The sequence below is a fragment of the Oncorhynchus nerka genome, linkage group LG14 (assembly GCF_034236695.1).
Source record: "Oncorhynchus nerka isolate Pitt River linkage group LG14, Oner_Uvic_2.0, whole genome shotgun sequence".
NCBI classification, from domain to species: domain Eukaryota; kingdom Metazoa; phylum Chordata; class Actinopteri; order Salmoniformes; family Salmonidae; genus Oncorhynchus; species Oncorhynchus nerka.
Genome location: NC_088409.1, coordinates 21464247 through 21485540, shown reverse-complemented (window position 1 = coordinate 21485540; position 21294 = coordinate 21464247). Strand labels below are relative to the sequence as shown.

General features: G+C 43.7%; 1 protein-coding gene across 1 annotated transcript in view; it reads left to right on the top strand.

The window, feature by feature from the left end:
* Positions 1-21294, top strand: part of LOC115121846 (phospholipid-transporting ATPase ID-like) — a 116289-nt gene that overhangs the window by 69287 nt on the left and 25708 nt on the right. Inside the window, exons 9-16 of the mRNA XM_065027758.1 lie at positions 10095-10253; positions 10347-10435; positions 10844-11040; positions 13147-13267; positions 13415-13502; positions 17599-17633; positions 17852-18011; positions 21075-21263. Of these exons, the coding sequence (XP_064883830.1) occupies positions 10095-10253; positions 10347-10435; positions 10844-11040; positions 13147-13267; positions 13415-13502; positions 17599-17633; positions 17852-18011; positions 21075-21263 (1038 nt within the window). The remainder of the gene's footprint in view (positions 1-10094; positions 10254-10346; positions 10436-10843; positions 11041-13146; positions 13268-13414; positions 13503-17598; positions 17634-17851; positions 18012-21074; positions 21264-21294) is intronic.

Sequence of the window (21294 nt, the reverse complement as noted above, 5' to 3'; positions counted from 1 at the left end):
AACACTGTACTGTATCTAGGTGAGATGATGATGGAGAGAACACTGTACTGTTTCTAGGTGAGATGATGATGGAGAGAACACTGTACTGTATCTAGGTGAAATGATGATGGAGAGAACACTGTACTGTATCTAGGTGAGATGATGATGAAGAGAACACTGTACTGTATCTAGGTGAGATGATGGAGAGAACACTGTACTGTATCTAGGTGAGATGATGATGGAGAGAACACTGTACTGTATCTAGGTGAGATGATGATGGAGAGAACACTGTACTGTATCTAGGTGAGATGATGAAGAGAACACTGTACTGTATCTAGGTGAGATGATGATTGAGAGAACACTGTACTGTATCTAGGTGAGATGATGATGAAGAGAACACTGTACTGTATCTAGGTGAGATGATGATGAAGAGAACACTGTACTGTATCTAGGTGAGATGATGGAGAGAGCACTGTATTGTATCTAGGTGAGATGATGGAGAGAACACTGTACTGTATCTAGGTGAGATGATGATGGAGAGAACACTGTACTGTATCTAGGTGAGATGATGATGGAGAGAACACTGTACTGTATCTAGGTGAGATGATGATGGAGAGAACACTGTACTGTATCTAGGTGAGATGATGATGGAGAGAACACTGTACTGTATCTAGGTGAGATGATGATGGAGAGAACACTGTACTGTATCTAGGTGAGATGATGATGGAGAGAACACTGTACTGTATCTAGGTGAGATGATGATGAGAGAACACTGTACTGTATCTAGGTGAGATGATGGAGAGAACACTGTACTGTATCTAGATGAGATGATGATGGAGAGAACACTGTACTGTATCTAGGTGAGATGATGATGGAGAGAACACTGTACTGTATCTAGGTGAGATGATGATGAAGAGAACACTGTACTGTATCTAGGTGAGATGATGATGGAGAGAACACTGTACTGTATCTAGGTGAGAGATGATGGAGAGAACACTGTACTGTATCTAGGTGAGATGATGATGGAGAGAACACTGTACTGTATCTAGGTGAGATGATGATGGAGAGAACACTGTACTGTATCTAGGTGAGATGATGATGGAGAGAATACTATACTGTATCTAGGTGAGATGATGATGGAGAGAACACTGTACTGTATCTAGGTGAGATGATGATGAAGAGAACACTGTACTGTATCTAGGTGAGATGATGATGGAGAGAACACTGTACTGTATCTAGGTGAGATGATGATGGAGAGAACACTGTACTGTGAGATGATCTAGGTGATCTAAATGATGATGGAGAGAACACTGTACTGTATCTAGGTGAGATGATGATGAAGAGAACACTGTACTGTATCTAGGTGAGATGATGATGGAGAGAACACTGTACTGTATCTAGGTGAGATGATGATGAGAGAACACTGTACTGTATCTAGGTGAGATGATGATGGAGAGAACACTGTACTGTATCTAGGTGAGATGATGATGGAGAGAACACTGTACTGTATCTAGGTGAGATGATGATGGAGAGAATACTATACTGTATCTAGGTGAGATGATGATGGAGAGAACACTGTACTGTATCTAGGTGAGATGATGATGAAGAGAACACTGTACTGTATCTAGGTGAGATGATGATGGAGAGAACACTGTACTGTATCTAGGTGAGATGATGATGGAGAGAACACTGTACTGTATCTAGGTGAGATGATGATGGATGATGATGATGATGAAGAGAACACTGTACTGTATCTAGGTGAGATGATGATGGAGAGAACACTGTACTGTATCTAGGTGAGATGATGATGGAGAGAACACTGTACTGTATCTAGGTGAGATGATGATGAGAGAACACTGTACTGTATCTAGGTGAGATGATGATGAGAAACACTGTACTGTATCTAGGTGAGATGATGATGGAGAGAACACTGTACTGTATCTAGGTGAGATGATGATGGAGAGAACACTGTACTGTATCTAGGTGAGATGATGGAGAGAACACTGTACTGTATCTAGGTGAGATGATGATGGAGAGAACACTGTACTGTATCTAGGTGAGATGATGATGAAGAGAACACTGTACTGTATCTAGGTGAGATGATGGAGAGAGCACTGTATTGTATCTAGGTGAGATGATGGAGAGAACACTGTACTGTATCTAGGTGAGATGATGATGGAGAGAACACTGTACTGTATCTAGGTGAGATGATGATGGAGAGAACACTGTACTGTATCTAGGTGAGATGATGATGGAGAGAACACTGTACTGTATCTAGGTGAGATGATGATGGAGAGAACACTGTACTGTATCTAGGTGAGATGATGATGGAGAGAACACTGTACTGTATCTAGGTGAGATGATGATGGAGAGAATAATATACTGTATCTAGGTGAGATGATGATGGAGAGAACACTGTACTTTATCTAGGTGAGATGATGGAGAGAACACTGTACTGTATCTAGATGAGATGATGATGAAGAGAACACTGTACTGTATCTAGGTGAGATGATGATGGAGAGAACACTGTACTGTATCTAGGTGAGATGATGATGGAGAGAACACTGTACTGTATCTAGGTGAGATGATGATGAAGAGAACACTGTACTGTATCTAGGTGAGATGATGATGGAGAGAACACTGTACTGTATCTAGGTGAGATGATGATGGAGAGAACACTGTACTGTATCTAGGTGAGATGATGATGAAGAGAACACTGTACTGTATCTAGGTGAGATGATGGAGAGAGCACTGTATTGTATCTAGGTGAGATGATGATGAGAGAACACTGTACTGTATCTAGGTGAGATGATGATGGAGAGAACACTGTACTGTATCTAGGTGAGATGATGATGGAGAGAACACTGTACTGTATCTAGGTGAGATGATGATGGAGAGAACACTGTACTGTATCTAGGTGAGATGATGATGGAGAGAACACTGTACTGTATCTAGGTGAGATGATGATGGAGAGAACACTGTACTGTATCTAGGTGAGATGATGATGGAGAGAATAATATACTGTATCTAGGTGAGATGATGATGGAGAGAACACTGTACTGTATCTAGGTGAGATGATGGAGAGAACACTGTACTGTATCTAGATGAGATGATGATGGAGAGAACACTGTACTGTATCTAGGTGAGATGATGATGGAGAGAACACTGTACTGTATCTAGGTGAGATGATGATGGAGAGAATACTATACTGTATCTAGGTGAGATGACGATGGAGAGAACACTGTACTGTATCTAGGTGAGATGATGATGAAGAGAACACTGTACTGTATCTAGGTGAGATGATGATGAAGAGAACACTGTACTGTATCTAGGTGAGATGATGATGAAGAGAACACTGTACTGTATCTAGGTGAGATGATGATGGAGAGAACACTGTACTGTATCTAGGTGAGATGATGATGGAGAGAACACTGTACTGTATCTAGGTGAGATGATGGAGAGAACACTGTACTGTATCTAGGTGAGATGATGATGGAGAGAACACTGTACTGTATCTAGGTGAGATGATGATGAAGAGAACACTGTACTGTATCTAGGTGAGATGATGGAGAGAGCACTGTATTGTATCTAGGTGAGATGATGGAGAGAACACTGTACTGTATCTAGGTGAGATGATGATGGAGAGAACACTGTACTGTATCTAGGTGAGATGATGATGGAGAGAACACTGTACTGTATCTAGGTGAGATGATGATGGAGAGAACACTGTACTGTATCTAGGTGAGATGATGATGGAGAGAACACTGTACTGTATCTAGGTGAGATGATGATGGAGAGAACACTGTACTGTATCTAGGTGAGATGATGGAGAGAACACTGTACTGTATCTAGATGAGATGATGATGGAGAGAACACTGTACTGTATCTAGGTGAAATGATGATGGAGAGAACACTGTACTGTATCTAGGTGAGATGATGATGAAGAGAACACTGTACTGTATCTAGGTGAGATGATGATGGAGAGAACACTGTACTGTATCTAGGTGAGATGATGGAGAGAACACTGTACTGTATCTAGGTGAGATGATGATGGAGAGAACACTGTACTGTATCTAGGTGAGATGATGATGGAGAGAACACTGTACTGTATCTAGGTGAGATGATGATGGAGAGAATACTATACTGTATCTAGGTGAGATGATGATGGAGAGAACACTGTACTGTATCTAGGTGAGATGATGATGAAGAGAACACTGTACTGTATCTAGGTGAGATGATGATGGAGAGAGCACTGTATTGTATCTAGGTGAGATGACGATGGAGAGAACACTGTACTGTATATAGGTGAGATGATGATGAAGAGAACACTGTACTGTATCTAGGTGAGATGATGATGGAGAGAACACTGTACTGTATCTAGGTGAGATGATGATGGAGAGAACACTGTACTGTATCTAGGTGAGATGATGATGAAGAGAACACTGTACTGTATCTAGGTGAGATGATGATGGAGAGAACACTGTACTGTATCTAGGTGAGATGATGATGGAGAGAACACTGTACTGTATCTAGGTGAGATGATGATGAAGAGAACACTGTACTGTATCTAGGTGAGATGATGATGAAGAGAACACTGTACTGTATCTAGGTGAGATGATGATGAAGAGAACACTGTACTGTATCTAGGTGAGATGATGATGGAGAGAACACTGTACTGTATCTAGGTGAGATGATGATGGAGAGAACACTGTACTGTATCTAGGTGAGATGATGGAGAGAACACTGTACTGTATCTAGGTGAGATGATGATGGAGAGAACACTGTACTGTATCTAGGTGAGATGATGATGAAGAGAACACTGTACTGTATCTAGGTGAGATGATGATGGAGAGAACACTGTACTGTATCTAGGTGAGATGATGATGGAGAGAACACTGTACTGTATCTAGGTGAGATGATGATGGAGAGAACACTGTACTGTATCTAGGTGAGATGATGATGGAGAGAATAATATACTGTATCTAGGTGAGATGATGATGGAGAGAACACTGTACTGTATCTAGGTGAGATGATGGAGAGAACACTGTACTGTATCTAGGTGAGATGATGATGGAGAGAACACTGTACTGTATCTAGGTGAGATGATGATGAAGAGAACACTGTACTGTATCTAGGTGAGGTGATGATGGAGAGAACACTGTACTGTATCTAGGTGAGATGATGGAGAGAACACTGTACTGTATCTAGGTGAGATGATGATGGAGAGAACACTGTACTGTATCTAGGTGAGATGATGATGGAGAGAACACTGTACTGTATCTAGGTGAGATGATGATGGAGAGAATACTATACTGTATCTAGGTGAGATGATGATGAAGAGAACACTGTACTGTATCTAGGTGAGATGATGATGGAGAGAACACTATACTGTATCTAGGTGAGATGATGATGGAGAGAACACTATACTGTATCTAGGTGAGATGATGATGGAGAGAACACTATACTGTATCTAGGTGAGATGATGATGGAGAGAACACTGTACTGTATCTAGGTGAGATGATGATGGAGAGAACACTGTACTGTATCTAGGTGAGATGATGGAGAGAACACTGTACTGTATCTAGGTGAGATGATGATGGAGAGAACACTGTACTGTATCTAGGTGAGATGATGGAGAGAACACTGTACTGTATCTAGGTGAGATGATGGAGAGAACACTGTACTGTATCTAGGTGAGATGATGGAGAGAACACTGTACTGTATCTAGGTGAGATGATGATGAAGAGAACACTGTACTGTATCTAGGTGAGATGATGATGGAGAGAGCACTGTATTGTATCTAGGTGAGATGATGATGAAGAGAACACTGTACTGTATCTAGGTGAGATGATGATGGAGAGAGCACTGTATTGTATCTAGGTGAGATGACGATGGAGAGAACACTGTACTGTATCTAGGTGAGATGATGATGAAGAGAACACTGTACTGTATCTAGGTGAGATGATGATGGAGAGAACACTGTACTGTATCTAGGTGAGATGATGGAGAACATGATGGAGGAGAGAACACTGTACTGTATCTAGGTGAGATGATGATGGAGAGAACACTGTACTGTATCTAGGTGAGATGATGATGAAGAGAACACTGTACTGTATCTAGGTGAGATGATGATGGAGAGAACACTGTACTGTATCTAGGTGAGATGATGGAGAGAACACTGTACTGTATCTAGGTGAGATGATGATGGAGAGAACACTGTACTGTATCTAGGTGAGATGATGATGGAGAGAACACTGTACTGTATCTAGGTGAGATGATGATGGAGAGAACACTGTACTGTATCTAGGTGAGATGATGATGAAGAGAACACTGTACTGTATCTAGGTGAGATGATGATGGAGAGAACACTGTACTGTATCTAGGTGAGATGATGATGGAGAGAACACTATACTGTATCTAGGTGAGATGATGATGGAGAGAACACTATACTGTATCTAGGTGAGATGATGATGGAGAGAACACTGTACTGTATCTAGGTGAGATGATGATGGAGAGAACACTGTACTGTATCTAGGTGAGATGATGATGGAGAGAACACTGTACTGTATCTAGGTGAGATGATGATGGAGAGAACACTGTACTGTATCTAGGTGAGATGATGGAGAGAACACTGTACTGTATCTAGGTGAGATGATGGAGAGAACACTGTACTGTATCTAGGTGAGATGATGGAGAGAACACTGTACTGTATCTAGGTGAGATGATGGAGAGAACACTGTACTGTATCTAGGTGAGATGATGATGGAGAGAATACTATACTGTATCTAGGTGAGATGATGATGAAGAGAACACTGTACTGTATCTAGGTGAGATGATGATGGAGAGAACACTATACTGTATCTAGGTGAGATGATGATGGAGAGAACACTATACTGTATCTAGGTGAGATGATGATGGAGAGAACACTATACTGTATCTAGGTGAGATGATGATGGAGAGAACACTGTACTGTATCTAGGTAAGATGATGATGGAGAGAACACTGTACTGTATCTAGGTGAGATGATGATGGAGAGAACACTGTACTGTATCTAGGTGAGATGATGGAGAGAACACTGTACTGTATCTAGGTGAGATGATGGAGAGAACACTGTACTGTATCTAGGTGAGATGATGGAGAGAACACTGTACTGTATCTAGGTGAGATGATGGAGAGAACACTGTACTGTATCTAGGTGAGATGATGATGAAGAGAACACTGTACTGTATCTAGGTGAGATGATGATGGAAGAGAACACTGTACTGTATCTAGGTGAGATGATGATGGAGAGAACACTGTACTGTATCTAGGTGAGATGATGATGGAGAGAACACTGTACTGTATCTAGGTGAAATGATGATGGAGAGAACACTGTACTGTATCTAGGTGAGATGATGATGAAGAGAACACTGTACTGTATCTAGGTGAGATGATGATGGAGAGAACACTGTACTGTATCTAGGTGAGATGATGGAGAGAACACTGTACTGTATCTAGGTGAGATGATGATGGAGAGAACACTGTACTGTATCTAGGTGAGATGATGATGAAGAGAACACTGTACTGTATCTAGGTGAGATGATGATGGAGAGAACACTGTACTGTATCTAGGTGAGATGATGGAGAGAACACTGTACTGTATCTAGGTGAGATGATGATGGAGAGAACACTGTACTGTATCTAGGTGAGATGATGATGGAGAGAACACTGTACTGTATCTAGGTGAGATGATGATGGAGAGAACACTATACTGTATCTATGTGAGATGATGATGGAGAGAACACTGTACTGTATCTAGGTGAGATGATGATGAGAGAACACTGTACTGTATCTAGGTGAGATGATGATGGAGAGAACACTGTACTGTATCTAGGTGAGATGATGATGGAGAGAACACTGTACTGTATCTAGGTGAGATGATGGAGAGAACACTGTACTGTATCTAGGTGAGATGATGATGGAGAGAATACTGTACTGTATCTAGGTGAGATGATGATGGAGAGAACACTGTACTGTATCTAGGTGAGATGATGATGAGAGAACACTGTACTGTATCTAGGTGAGATGATGATGGAGAGAACACTATACTGTATCTAGGTGAGATGATGATGGAGAGAACACTATACTGTATCTAGGTGAGATGATGATGGAGAGAACACTATACTGTATCTAGGTGAGATGATGATGGAGAGAACACTGTACTGTATCTAGGTGAGATGATGATGGAGAGAACACTGTACTGTATCTAGGTGAGATGATGGAGAGAACACTGTACTGTATCTAGGTGAGATGATGGAGAGAACACTGTACTGTATCTAGGTGAGATGATGGAGAGAACACTGTACTGTATCTAGGTGAGATGATGGAGAGAACACTGTACTGTATCTAGGTGAGATGATGGAGAGAACACTGTACTGTATCTAGGTGAGATGATGATGAAGAGAACACTGTACTGTATCTAGGTGAGATGATGATGGAGAGAACACTGTACTGTATCTAGGTGAGATGATGGAGAGAACACTGTACTGTATCTAGGTGAAATGATGATGGAGAGAACACTGTACTGTATCTAGGTGAGATGATGATGAAGAGAACACTGTACTGTATCTAGGTGAGATGATGATGGAGAGAACACTGTACTGTATCTAGGTGAGATGATGGAGAGAACACTGTACTGTATCTAGGTGAGATGATGATGGAGAGAACACTGTACTGTATCTAGGTGAGATGATGATGGAGAGAACACTGTACTGTATCTAGGTGAGATGATGATGGAGAGAACACTGTACTGTATCTAGGTGAGATGATGGAGAGAACACTGTACTGTATCTAGGTGAGATGATGATGAGAGAACACTGTACTGTATCTAGGTGAGATGATGATGGAGAGAACACTGTACTGTATCTAGGTGAGATGATGATGGAGAGAATAATATACTGTATCTAGGTGAGATGATGATGGAGAGAACACTGTACTGTATCTAGGTGAGATGATGGAGAGAACACTGTACTGTATCTAGGTGAGATGATGATGGAGAGAACACTGTACTGTATCTAGGTGAGATGATGATGAAGAGAACACTGTACTGTATCTAGGTGAGGTGATGATGGAGAGAACACTGTACTGTATCTAGGTGAGATTATGGAGAGAACACTGTACTGTATCTAGGTGAGATGATGATGGAGAGAACACTGTACTGTATCTAGGTGAGATGATGATGGAGAGAACACTGTACTGTATCTAGGTGAGATGATGATGGAGAGAATAATATACTGTATCTAGGTGAGATGATGATGGAGAGAACACTGTACTGTATCTAGGTGAGATGATGGAGAGAACACTGTACTGTATCTAGGTGAGATGATGATGGAGAGAACACTGTACTGTATCTAGGTGAGATGATGATGGAGAGAACACTGTACTGTATCTAGGTGAGATGATGATGAAGAGAACACTGTACTGTATCTAGGTGAGATGATGATGAAGAGAACACTGTACTGTATCTAGGTGAGATGATGATGGAGAGAACACTGTACTGTATCTAGGTGAGATGATGATGAGAGAACACTGTACTGTATCTAGGTGAGATGATGATGAAGAGAACACTGTACTGTATCTAGGTGAGATGATGATGGAGAGAACACTGTACTGTATCTAGGTGAGATGATGATGGAGAGAACACTGTACTGTATCTAGGTGAGATGATGATGGAGAGAACACTGTACTGTATCTAGGTGAGATGATGATGGAGAGAACACTGTACTGTATCTAGGTGAGATGATGATGAAGAGAACACTGTACTGTATCTAGGTGAGATGATGATGGAGAGAACACTGTACTGTATCTAGGTGAGATGATGATGGAGAGAACACTGTACTGTATCTAGGTGAGATGATGATGGAGAGAACACTGTACTGTATCTAGGTGAGATGATGATGGAGAGAACACTGTACTGTATCTAGGTGAGATGATGATGGAGAGAACACTGTACTGTATCTAGGTGAGATGATGATGGAGAGAACACTGTACTGTATCTAGGTGAGATGATTGTGTGTCTGAAAACCTGTATTAGCTGTAAAGTGTGTGATAAAGGTGTGTGTGTGTTGCCGGTACAGGTGAGGTGGTCTGTGAGCCTCCCAACAACAAGCTGGACAGGTTCTGTGGTCTTCTGTGCTGGAGAGATTGTAAATACCCCCTGAGCAACCACAACATGTTACTACGAGGCTGTGTTCTCCGCAACACAGAGACCTGCTACGGACTGGTCATCTTTGCAGGTTGGTCCTTCTGTGTGTGTGTGTGTGTGTGTGTGTGTGTGTGTGTGTGTGTGTGTGTCTAACCAATTCCTCTTTCTATATCTCTCTAACCAGGCCCAGACACCAAGCTGATGCAGAATAGTGGTCGCACCAAATTCAAACGCACAAGCATCGACCGCCTCATGAACACACTGGTGCTCTGGGTAGGAGACCCCACACCTCCCCTTCTGTTTAGCCATACTTGCTTCACATCTACTTCTAATATAAAACAAGACTATAAATGGCCTTCTGGTTTCTCCAGAAACTCTACTTTTCTTGTTTAGCTTGACATTTTGAAATTAAAATAAGGTACATACATTTAGCCTAATCTTTACCCCCTCTCCCTCCCTCTCTCCCTCTCCCCCTCTCTCCCCTCTCTCGCTCCCTCTCCCCTTCTCTCTCCCTCTCCCTCCCTCTCCCCCTCTCTCCTCCCCTCTCCCTCTCCCCTCTCTCCCTCTCTCGCTCCCTCTCCCCCTTCTCTCTCCCTCTCCCTCTCTCTCCCCTCTCTTCCCCCTTTCTCCCCTTCTCTCCCCTCTCTCTCCCTCTCTCCCTCCTCTCTCCCCCCGTCCCAGATCTTTGGCTTCATGGTGTGTATGGGTGTGATCCTGGCTGTGGGGAACGCTGTGTGGGAGAGAGAGGTGGGTTCTCTGTTCCAGAGTTACCTGGCCTGGGACCTGCCTGTAGACAACTTCCTGTTCTCTGCTTTCCTCTCCTTCTGGTCCTACGTCATCATTCTCAACACCGTGGTGCCCATCTCACTCTACGTCAGGTCAGGAATACTTTATGTCAGGTTATAAGCCCTCTATGTCAGGTAATAAAACCTCTATGACCCTTTTAGTCAAGGGAGATGAGTGACAGTGACGGTCAAGATGCTTCATCAGTACTTTACTTCCTGTGGATTCTGGAACAAGTTAGTGTGTGGTACTGACCCACCCGTACTGATAACTGACTTACTAAGAGCTGTTGTTTGTTGGTTTCTTTATGTGTTACTGTGTGGTACTGACCCACCCGTACTGATAACTGACTTACTAAGAGCTGTTGTTTGTTGGTTTCTTTATGTGTTACTGTGTGGTACTGACCCACCCGTACTGATAACTGACTTACTAAGAGCTGTTGTTTGTTGGTTTCTTTATGTGTTACTGTGTGGTACTGACCCACCCGTACTGATAACTGACTTACTAAGAGCTGTTGTTTGTTGGTTTCTTTATGTGTTACTGTGTGGTACTGACCCACCCGTACTGATAACTGACTTACTAAGAGCTGTTGTTTGTTGGTTTCTTTATGTGTTACTGTGTGGTACTGACCCACCCGTACTGATAACTGACTTACTAAGAGCTGTTGTTTGTTGGTTTCTTTATGTGTTACTGTGTGGTACTGACCCACCCGTACTGATAACTGACTTACTAAGAGCTGTTGTTTGTTGGTTTCTTTATGTGTTACTGTGTGGTACTGACCCACCCGTACTGATAACTGACTTACTAAGAGCTGTTGTTTGTTGGTTTCTTTATGTGTTACTGTGTGGTACTGACCCACCCGTACTGATAACTGACTTACTAAGAGCTGTTGTTTGTTGGTTTCTTTATGTGTTACTGTGTGGTACTGACCCACCCGTACTGATAACTGACTTACTAAGAGCTGTTGTTTGTTGGTTTCTTTATGTGTTACTGTGTGGTACTGACCCACCCGTACTGATAACTGACTTACTAAGAGCTGTTGTTTGTTGGTTTCTTTATGTGTTACTGTGTGGTACTGACCCACCCGTACTGATAACTGACTTACTAAGAGCTGTTGTTTGTTGGTTTCTTTATGTGTTACTGTGTGGTACTGACCCACCCGTACTGATAACTGACTTACTAAGAGCTGTTGTTTGTTGGTTTCTTTATGTGTTACTGTGTGGTACTGACCCACCCGTACTGATAACTGACTTACTAAGAGCTGTTGTTTGTTGGTTTCTTTATGTGTTACTGTGTGGTACTGACCCACCCGTACTGATAACTGACTTACTAAGAGCTGTTGTTTGTTGGTTTCTTTATGTGTTACTGTGTGGTACTGACCCACCCGTACTGATAACTGACTTACTAAGAGCTGTTGTTTGTTGGTTTCTTTATGTGTTACTGTGTGGTACTGACCCACCCGTACTGATAACTGACTTACTAAGAGCTGTTGTTTGTTGGTTTCTTTATGTGTTACTGTGTGGTACTGACCCACCCGTTGATAACTGACTTACTAAGAGCTGTTGTTTGTTGGTTTCTTTATGTGTTACTGTGTGGTACTGACCCACCCGTACTGATAACTGACTTACTAAGAGCTGTTGTTTGTTGGTTTCTTTATGTGTTACTGTGTGGTACTGACCCACCCGTACTGATAACTGACTTACTAAGAGCTGTTGTTTGTTGGTTTCTTTATGTGTTACTGTGTGGTACTGACCCACCCGTACTGATAACTGACTTACTAAGAGCTGTTGTTTGTTGGTTTCTTTATGTGTTACTGTGTGGTACTGACCCACCCGTACTGATAACTGACTTACTAAGAGCTGTTGTTTGTTGGTTTCTTTATGTGTTACTGTGTGGTACTGACCCACCCGTACTGATAACTGACTTACTAAGAGCTGTTGTTTGTTGGTTTCTTTATGTGTTAGTGTGTTTGTGTGTTAGTCTGTTGTGTGTTTTTGTATGTGTTGTGTGGGCTGCAATCTATCTGCAATCCCAAACAAGTTAGAGAGGGCTTCCTGTTGAATTATCATTATTTTTTTCTCTCTCTCTTTCTTTCCCTCCCTCCCTCCCTCCCTCCCTCCCTCCCTCCCCTCCCAACCTCCCTCCCAACCTCCCTCCCTCCCTCCCAACCTCCCTCCCTCCCTCCCTTTGTCTCTCTCCAGTGTGGAGGTGATTAGGCTGGGTCATAGTTACTTTATAAACTGGGACAGGAAGATGTTCTGTCCACAGTGTAACACAGCAGCTGAAGCCAGGACCACCACTCTCAACGAGGAACTGGGACAGGTGAGGAACATCCTGCACCCTACTGTTGTTCATCTACACTAGATCCTTGTATCTCTGTGTTTGAGAATGTTAGCCTAAAGCTTGTGTTGTGTCTGGATGCAGGTCCAGTATGTCTGTGGTATCTTGATAACCCCCCCATTGAAACAGGTGGAGTACATCTTCAGTGACAAGACAGGAACTCTCACTCAGAACATCATGAGCTTCAGCAAGTGCTCTATCAATGGACATGCCTATGGTGGGTATACTACACTATATACTACTATATACTACACTATATACTACAGTCTATCCGATTTAAGGTGGGTATACTACACTATATACTACACTATATACTACTATATACTACACTCTATACTACACTATATATGACACTATACACTACACTATATACTACTATATACTACACTATATACTACAGTCTATCAGATTTAAGGTGGGTATACTACATATACAGTGGGGAGAACAAATATTTGATACACTGCCGATTTTGCAGGTTTTCCTACTTACAAAGCATGTAGAGGTCTGTAATTTTTATCATAGGTACACTTCAACTGTGAGCGACGGAATCTAAAACAAAAATCCAGAAAATCACATTGTATGATTTTTAAGTAATTAATTTGCATTTTATTGCATGACATAAGTATTTGATCACCTACCAACCAGTAAGAATTCCGGCACTCACAGACCTGTTAGTTTTTCTTTAAGAAGCCCTCCTGTTCTCCACTCATTACCTGTATTAACTGCACCTGTTTGAACTTGTTTCTTGTATAAAAAAAACCTGTCCACACACTCAATCAAACTGACTCCAACCTCTCCACAATGGCCAAGACCAGAGAGCTGTGTAAGGACATCAGGGATAAAATTGTTGACCTGCACAAGGCTGGGATGAGCTACAGGACAATAGGCAAGCAGCTTGGTGAGAAGGCAACAACTGTTGGCGCAATTATTAGAAAATGGAAGAAGTTCAAGATGACAGTCAATCACCCTCGGTCTGGGGCTCCATGCAAGATCTCACCTCGTGGGGCATCAATGATCATCAGGAAGGTGAGGGATCAGCCCAGAACTACACGGCAGGACCTGGTCAACGACCTGAAGAGAGCTGGGACCACAGTCTCAAAGAAAACCATTGATGCCCCACAACAGACTACGCCGTCATGGATTAAAATCCTGCAGCAAGGTCCCCCTGCTCAAGCCAGCGCATGTCCAGGCCCGTCTGAAGTTTGCCAATCACCATCTGGATGATCCAGAGGAGGAATGGGAGGAGGTCATGTGGTCTGATGAGACAAAAATAGAGATTTTTGGTCTGAACTCCACTCGCCGTGTTTGGAGGAAGAAGAAGGATGAGTACAACCCCAAGTTTACGATCCCAACCGTGAAGCATGGAGGTGGAAACATATCATTCTTTGGGGATGCTTTTCTGCAAAGGGGACAGGATGACTGCACTGTAATGAGCGGAGGATGGATGGGGCCATGTATCGCGAGATCTTGGCCAACAACCTCCTTCCCTCAGTAAGAGCATTGAAGATGGGTCGTGGCTGGGTCTTCCAGCATGACAAGGACCCGAAACACACAGCCAGGGCAACTAAGGAGTGGCTCCGTAAGAAGCATCTCAAGGTCCTGGAGTGGCCTAGCCAGTCTCCAGACCTGAACCCAATAGAACATCTTTGGAGGGAGCTGAAAGTCCGTATTGCCCAGCGACAGTCCCGAAGCCTGAAGGAAATGGAGAAGGTCTGTATGGAGGAGTGGGCCAAAATCCCTGGTACAGTGTGTGCAAACCTGGTCAAGAACTACAGGAAACGTATGATCTCTGTAATTGCAAACAAAGGTTTCTGTACCAAATATTAAGTTCTGCTTTTCTGATGTATCAAATACTTATGTCATGCAATAAAATGCAAATGAATTACTTAAAAATCATACAATGTGATTTTCTGGATTTTTGTTTGAGATTCCGTCTCTCACAGTTGAAGTGTACCTATGATTAAAAAAATTACAGACCTCTACATGCTTTGTAAGTAGGAAAACCTGCAAAATCGGCAGTGTATCAAATACTTGTTCTCCCCACTATATACTACAGTCTATCAGATTTAAGGTGAGTATACTACATATATACTACAGTCTATCAGATTAAGGTGTGTATACTACATATATACTACAGTCTATCAGATTAAGGTGTTTATACTACATATATACTACAGTCTATCAGATTAAGGTGTGTATACTACATATATACTACAGTCTATCAGATTTAAGGAGGGTATACTACATATATACTACAGTCTATCAGATTAAGGTGTGTATACTACATATATACTACAGTCTATCAGATTACGGTGTGTATACTACATATATACTACAGTCTATCAGATTTAAGGTGTGTATATTACATATATACTACAGTCTATCAGATTTAATATGAGTATACTACATATATACTACAGTCTATCAGATTAAGGTGTGTATACTACATATATACTACAGTCTATCAGATTTAAGGTGGGTATACTACATATATACTACAGTCTATCAGATTTAAGGTGGGTATACTACATATATACTACAGTCTATCAGATTGGGGGGAAAAACTGATACAAATACACCTTATGGAACAGCAAGGACTGTAAAGAGTCACACACATACAACATATACACTATACACACAACATACACACTATACACACAACTTAAACACTGTACACACATGTACACAGTATACACACAGTACACCTGGATTGTGTGTAGTAGTAGAGTAGTGGCCTGAGGGCACACGCTTAATGTGGTGTGAAATCTGTTGTTAAATATATTTCAATGTTTAAAAATGGTATTATAATGTATATTACTGCCTTAATATTTGCTGGAACCCAGGAAGAGTAGCTGCTGTCTTGGCAGGCACTAATGGGGATCCATAATAAACCCCAGGAAGAGTAGCTGCTGTCTTGGCAGGAACTAATGTGGATCCATAATAAACCCCAGGAAGAGTAGCTGTTGTCTTGGCAGGAACTAATGGGGGTCCATAATAAACCCCAGGAAGAGTAGGTGCTGTCTTGGCAGGAACTAATGGGGATCCATAATAAACCCCAGGAAGAGTAGCTGCTGTCTTGGCAGGCACTAATGGGGATCCATAATAAACCCCAGGAAGAGTAGCTGCTGTCTTGGCAGGAACTAATGGGGATCCATAATAAACCCCAGGAAGAGTAGCTGCTGTCTTGGCAGGAACTAATGGAGATTCATAATAAACCCCAGGAAGTGTAGCTGCTGTCTTGGCAGGAACTAATGGGGATCCATAATAAACCCCAGGGAGAGTAGCTGCTGTCTTGGCAGGAACTAATGGGGATTCATAATAAACCCTAGGAAAAGTAGCTGCTGCCTTGGCAGGAACTAATGGGGGTCCATAATAAACCCCAGGAAGAGTAGGTGCTGTCTTGGCAGGAACTAATGGGGATCCATAATAAACCCCAGGAAGAGTAGCTGCTGTCTTGGCAGGCACTAATGGGGATCCATAATAAACCCCAGGAAGAGTAGCTGCTGTCTTGGCAGGAACTATTGGGGATCCATAATAAACCCCAGGAAGAGTAGCTGCTGTCTTGGCAGGAACTAATGGGGATCCATAATAATCCCCAGGTAGAGTAGCTGCTGCCTTGGCAGGAACTAATGGGGATCCATAATAAACCCCAGGAAGAGTAGTTGCTGCCTTGGCAGGAACTAATGGGGATCCATAATAAACCCCAGGAAGAGTAGTTGCTGCCTTGGCAGGAACTATTGGGGATCCATAATAAACCCCAGGAAGAGTAGCTGCTGTCTTGGCAGGAACTAATGGGGATCCATAATAATCCCCAGGAAGAGTAGCTGCTGTCTTGGCAGGAACTAATGGGGATCCATAATAAACCCCAGGAAGAGTAGTTGCTGCCTTGGCAGGAACTAATGGGGATCCATAATAAACCCCAGGAAGAGTAGCTGCTGTCTTGGCAGGAACTAATGGGGATCCATAATAAACCCCAGGAAGAGTAGCTGCTGTCTTGGCAGGAACTAATGGGGATCCATAATAATCCCCAGGTAGAGTAGCTGCTGCCTTGGCAGGAACTAATGGGGATCCATAATAAACCCCAGGAAGAGTAGTTGCTGCCTTGGCAGGAACTAATGGGGATCCATAATAAACCCCAGGAAGAGTAGTTGCTGCCTTGGCAGGAACTAATGGGGATTCTTAATAAATACAAATAGAACAATACACACACAAATCAGATCAAATCAGCACTGTCCTGTTCCCCCAGTCAATGTTGCAGACGTCCTTGTGGTGCTGGGTAACTGAGTCTAAGTGTGAGTGTGTTCTATTGTCAGGTGAGGTGATCGACCCGTTGGGAGCACAGCCAAAGGTGAGCAGGCTAACGTAAGACTAACAGTATGACTAACAACACAGCATACTGTTCAGCTTGCTCTGTGGCAATGACATCACTCTGGCACTGTGCACTTTGCTATTTTACCATATGTGAATACAAAGCATAGTTCTAACGGTGAATACTACAACTGTCCTCCTTCCTCTCTTCCCCGCTTCTCTGTCTCCCCTTCTCTCTTTCCTCTTCTCTCTTTCCAGAGGCTAGACTTCTCCTCCTTCAACCCCCTGGCGGACCCTGACTTCTGTTACTATGACAACGGTCTGCTGAAGTCGGTGAAGCTGGGAGACCTTCACAGCCACGAGTTCTTCCGGCTGCTTTCCCTCTGTCACACCGTCATGAGTGAGGAGAAGAAGGAGGGTGAGAGATAGCGGGAGGGAGGAATGGAAGGAGGGTGAGAGAGAGGGATGGAGGGAGGGAGGAATAGAAGGAGAGGGAGGGTGAGAGAGAGGAATAGAAGGAGAGGGAGGGTGAGAGAGGGATAGAGTGAGGAATAGAAGGAGAGGGAGGGTGAGGGGGAGGAATAGAAGGAGAGGGAGGGTGAGAGAGAGGAATAGAAGGAGAGTGAGGGTGAGAGAGGGATAGAGTGAGGAATAGAAGGAGAGGGAGGGTGTGAGGGAGGAATAGAAGGAGAGGGAGGGTAAGAGGGAGGAATAGAAGGAGAGGGAGGGTGAGAGGGAGGAATAGAAGGAGAGGGAGGGTAAGAGGGAGGAATAGAAGGAGAGGGAGGGTGAGAGGGAGGAATAGAAGGAGAGGGAGGGTAAGAGGGAGGAATAGAAGGAGAGGGAGGGTGAGAGAGAGGGATAGAGGAATAGAAGGAGAGGGAGGAATAGAAGGAGAGGGAGGGTGAGATAGAGGGAGGAATAGAAGGAGAAGGAGAAGGGAGGGTGAGAGCGATAGAGGGAGGAATAGAAGTAGGGTAAGAGAGAGCGAGGTAGAGGGAATGAGGGTTAGATAGAGGGAGGATGAGTGAGAGAGGGGGAATGAGGGTTATAGAGGGAGGGATGGAAGGAGAAGGAGGGTGAGAGATGGGTAGAGGGAAAGAGAGGAGAAGGAGGATGAGAGAGGGGTAGAGGGAAAGAGATGGAGGGAGATGAGGAGAAGGAGGGTGAGAGAGGGGTAGAGGGAAAGAGAGGGAGGGAGAGATGGGAGATTATAGTAATTATAGTCCATGTTTTTAAAGCTGCAATATGTCACTTTTTGGGCAACCCAAGTTCACATAGAGGTTCACATAGAGGTTAACATAGAGGTTCACATAGAAATGTGAGTTATGAATCTGCTCATTGAAAGGAGAAAGTCTATGTGTGCTATATTTATGCTTCCCGTTCTTAAGTTTTGTTTTGGCATCTTTTACTTTCGGTTTTGTACACCAGCTTCAAACAGCTGAAAATTCTATACTGAACAAAAATATAAACGCAACAATTTAAACTATTTTACTGAGTTACAGTTCATATAAGAAAATCAGTCAATTGAAATAAATTCATTAAGCCCTAATTTATGGACTTCACATGACTGGGCAGGGGTGCAGCCTTGTGTGGGCCTGAGAGGACATAGGCCCACCCACTTGGGAGACTGGCCCACCCACAGGGGTGCAGCCTTGTGTGGGCCTGACAGGACATAGGCCCACCTACTTGGGAGACTGGCCCACCCACAGGGGTGCAGCCTTGTGTGGGCCAAAGAGGACATAGGCCCACCTACTTGGGAGACTGGCCCACCCACAGGGGTGCAGCCTTGTGTGGGCCAAAGAGGACATAGGCCCACCTACTTGGGAGACTGGCCCACCCACAGGGGTGCAGGGCCCAGCCAATTAGAATGAGTTTTTCCCCACAAAAGGGCTTTATTACAGACAGAAAATCAGCTGTCCGGGTATCTGGTCTCAGACGATCTCGCAGGTGAAGAAGCCAGATGTGGAGGTCCTGGACTGGCGTGGTTACACGTGGTCTGCAGTTGTGTGGCCGGTTGGACGTACTTCCAAATTATGAAACGACGTTGGATGCTGCTTATGGTAGAGAAATGAACATACAATTATCTGGCAACAGTTCTGGTGACATTCCTGCAGTCAGCATGCCAATTGCACACTCCCTCAAAACCTGAGACGTGTTGTGTGACAAAACTGCACATTTTAGAGTGGCCTTTTATTGTCCCCAGCACAAGGTGCACCTGTCTAATGATCACCCTGTTTATTCAGCTTCTTGATATGTGACAGGTGGATGGATTATCTTGGTAAAGGACAAATTCTCACTAACAGGGATGTAAACAAATTGATGCACAACATTTGAGAGAAATAAGCTCTTTATGAGTATGGAACATTTATGGAATATTTTATTTCAGCTCATCAAACATGGGACCAACACTTGACATGTTGTGTTTATATTTTTGTTCAGTGTATATTTTTGGTTGTTTAAAATATATTTCATAGTGGTTTAGATGGTACAATGATTCTCTACACTATGCATTGCTTGTTTTGTCACATAAACTGAAATTAGGCGAACCATGAAATGGCGGAATGGTTTTTGCATAGTACATCTTAAAAGCATGTTGTATTTTGTGTTCACCTACATGTATAGAATGTGTTTAATAGATACTGTATTCTCTCTCTCTCTCTCTCTCTCTCTCTCTCTCTCACCTCTTTCTCTCTCTCTCTCTCTCTCTCTCTCTCTCTTTCTCTCTCCCTCTCTCACCTCTTTCTCTCTCTCTCACCTCTTTCTCTCTCTCTCTCTCTCTCTCTCTCTCTCACCTCTTTCTCTCTCTCTCACCTCTTTCTCTCTCTCTCCCTCTCTCACCTCTCTCTCTCTTGCTCTCTCTCACCTCTCTCTCACCTCTCTCGCCCTCTCTCTCTCCCTCCCCATTGCTCTCTCTCCCCATTGCTCTCTCTATCTCTCTCTCCCCATCGCGCTCTCTCTCCCCCATCACTCTCTCTCTCTCCCCCCCATTGCTCTCTCTCTCCCTCCCCATCACTCTCTCTCTCTCTCCCCCCCCCATCACTCTCTCTCTCTCTCTCCCCCATTGCTCTCTCTCCCCCATTGCTCTCTCCCTCCCCCATCACTCTCTCTCTCTGTCTCTCTCCATCCCCCATCACTCTCTCTCTCTCTCTCTCTCTCCCCCATTGCTCTCCCCCCCATTGCTCTCTCCCCCATCGCGCTCTCTCCCCTCCCCCATCACTCTCTCTCTCTCTCCCCCATTGATCTCTCTCTCCCTCCCCATCACTCTCTCTCTCTCTCTCTCCCCCCATTGCTCTCTCTCCCCCATTGCTCTCTCTCTCTCCCCCCATCGCGCTCTCTCCCTCCCCCCCATCACTCTCTCTCTCTCCCCATCGCTCTCTCTCCCTCCCCCATTGCTCTCTCTCCCCATTGCTCTCTCTCCCTCCCCATTGCTCTCTCTCCCCATTGCTCTCTCTCTCTGACTCCCCACTCTACCCTCTAGGAGAGTTGATGTATAAGGCCCAGTCTCCAGATGAGGGTGCGTTGGTGACAGCAGCCAGGAACTTTGGTTTTGTGTTCCGGTCTAGAACCCCTGGTACTGTCACTGTGACAGAGCTGGGCCGACCCGTCACATACACACTGCTGGCCATCCTCGACTTCAACAACATCCGCAAGAGGATGTCCGTTATAGGTATACGCATGCATACGCACTCACACACCTT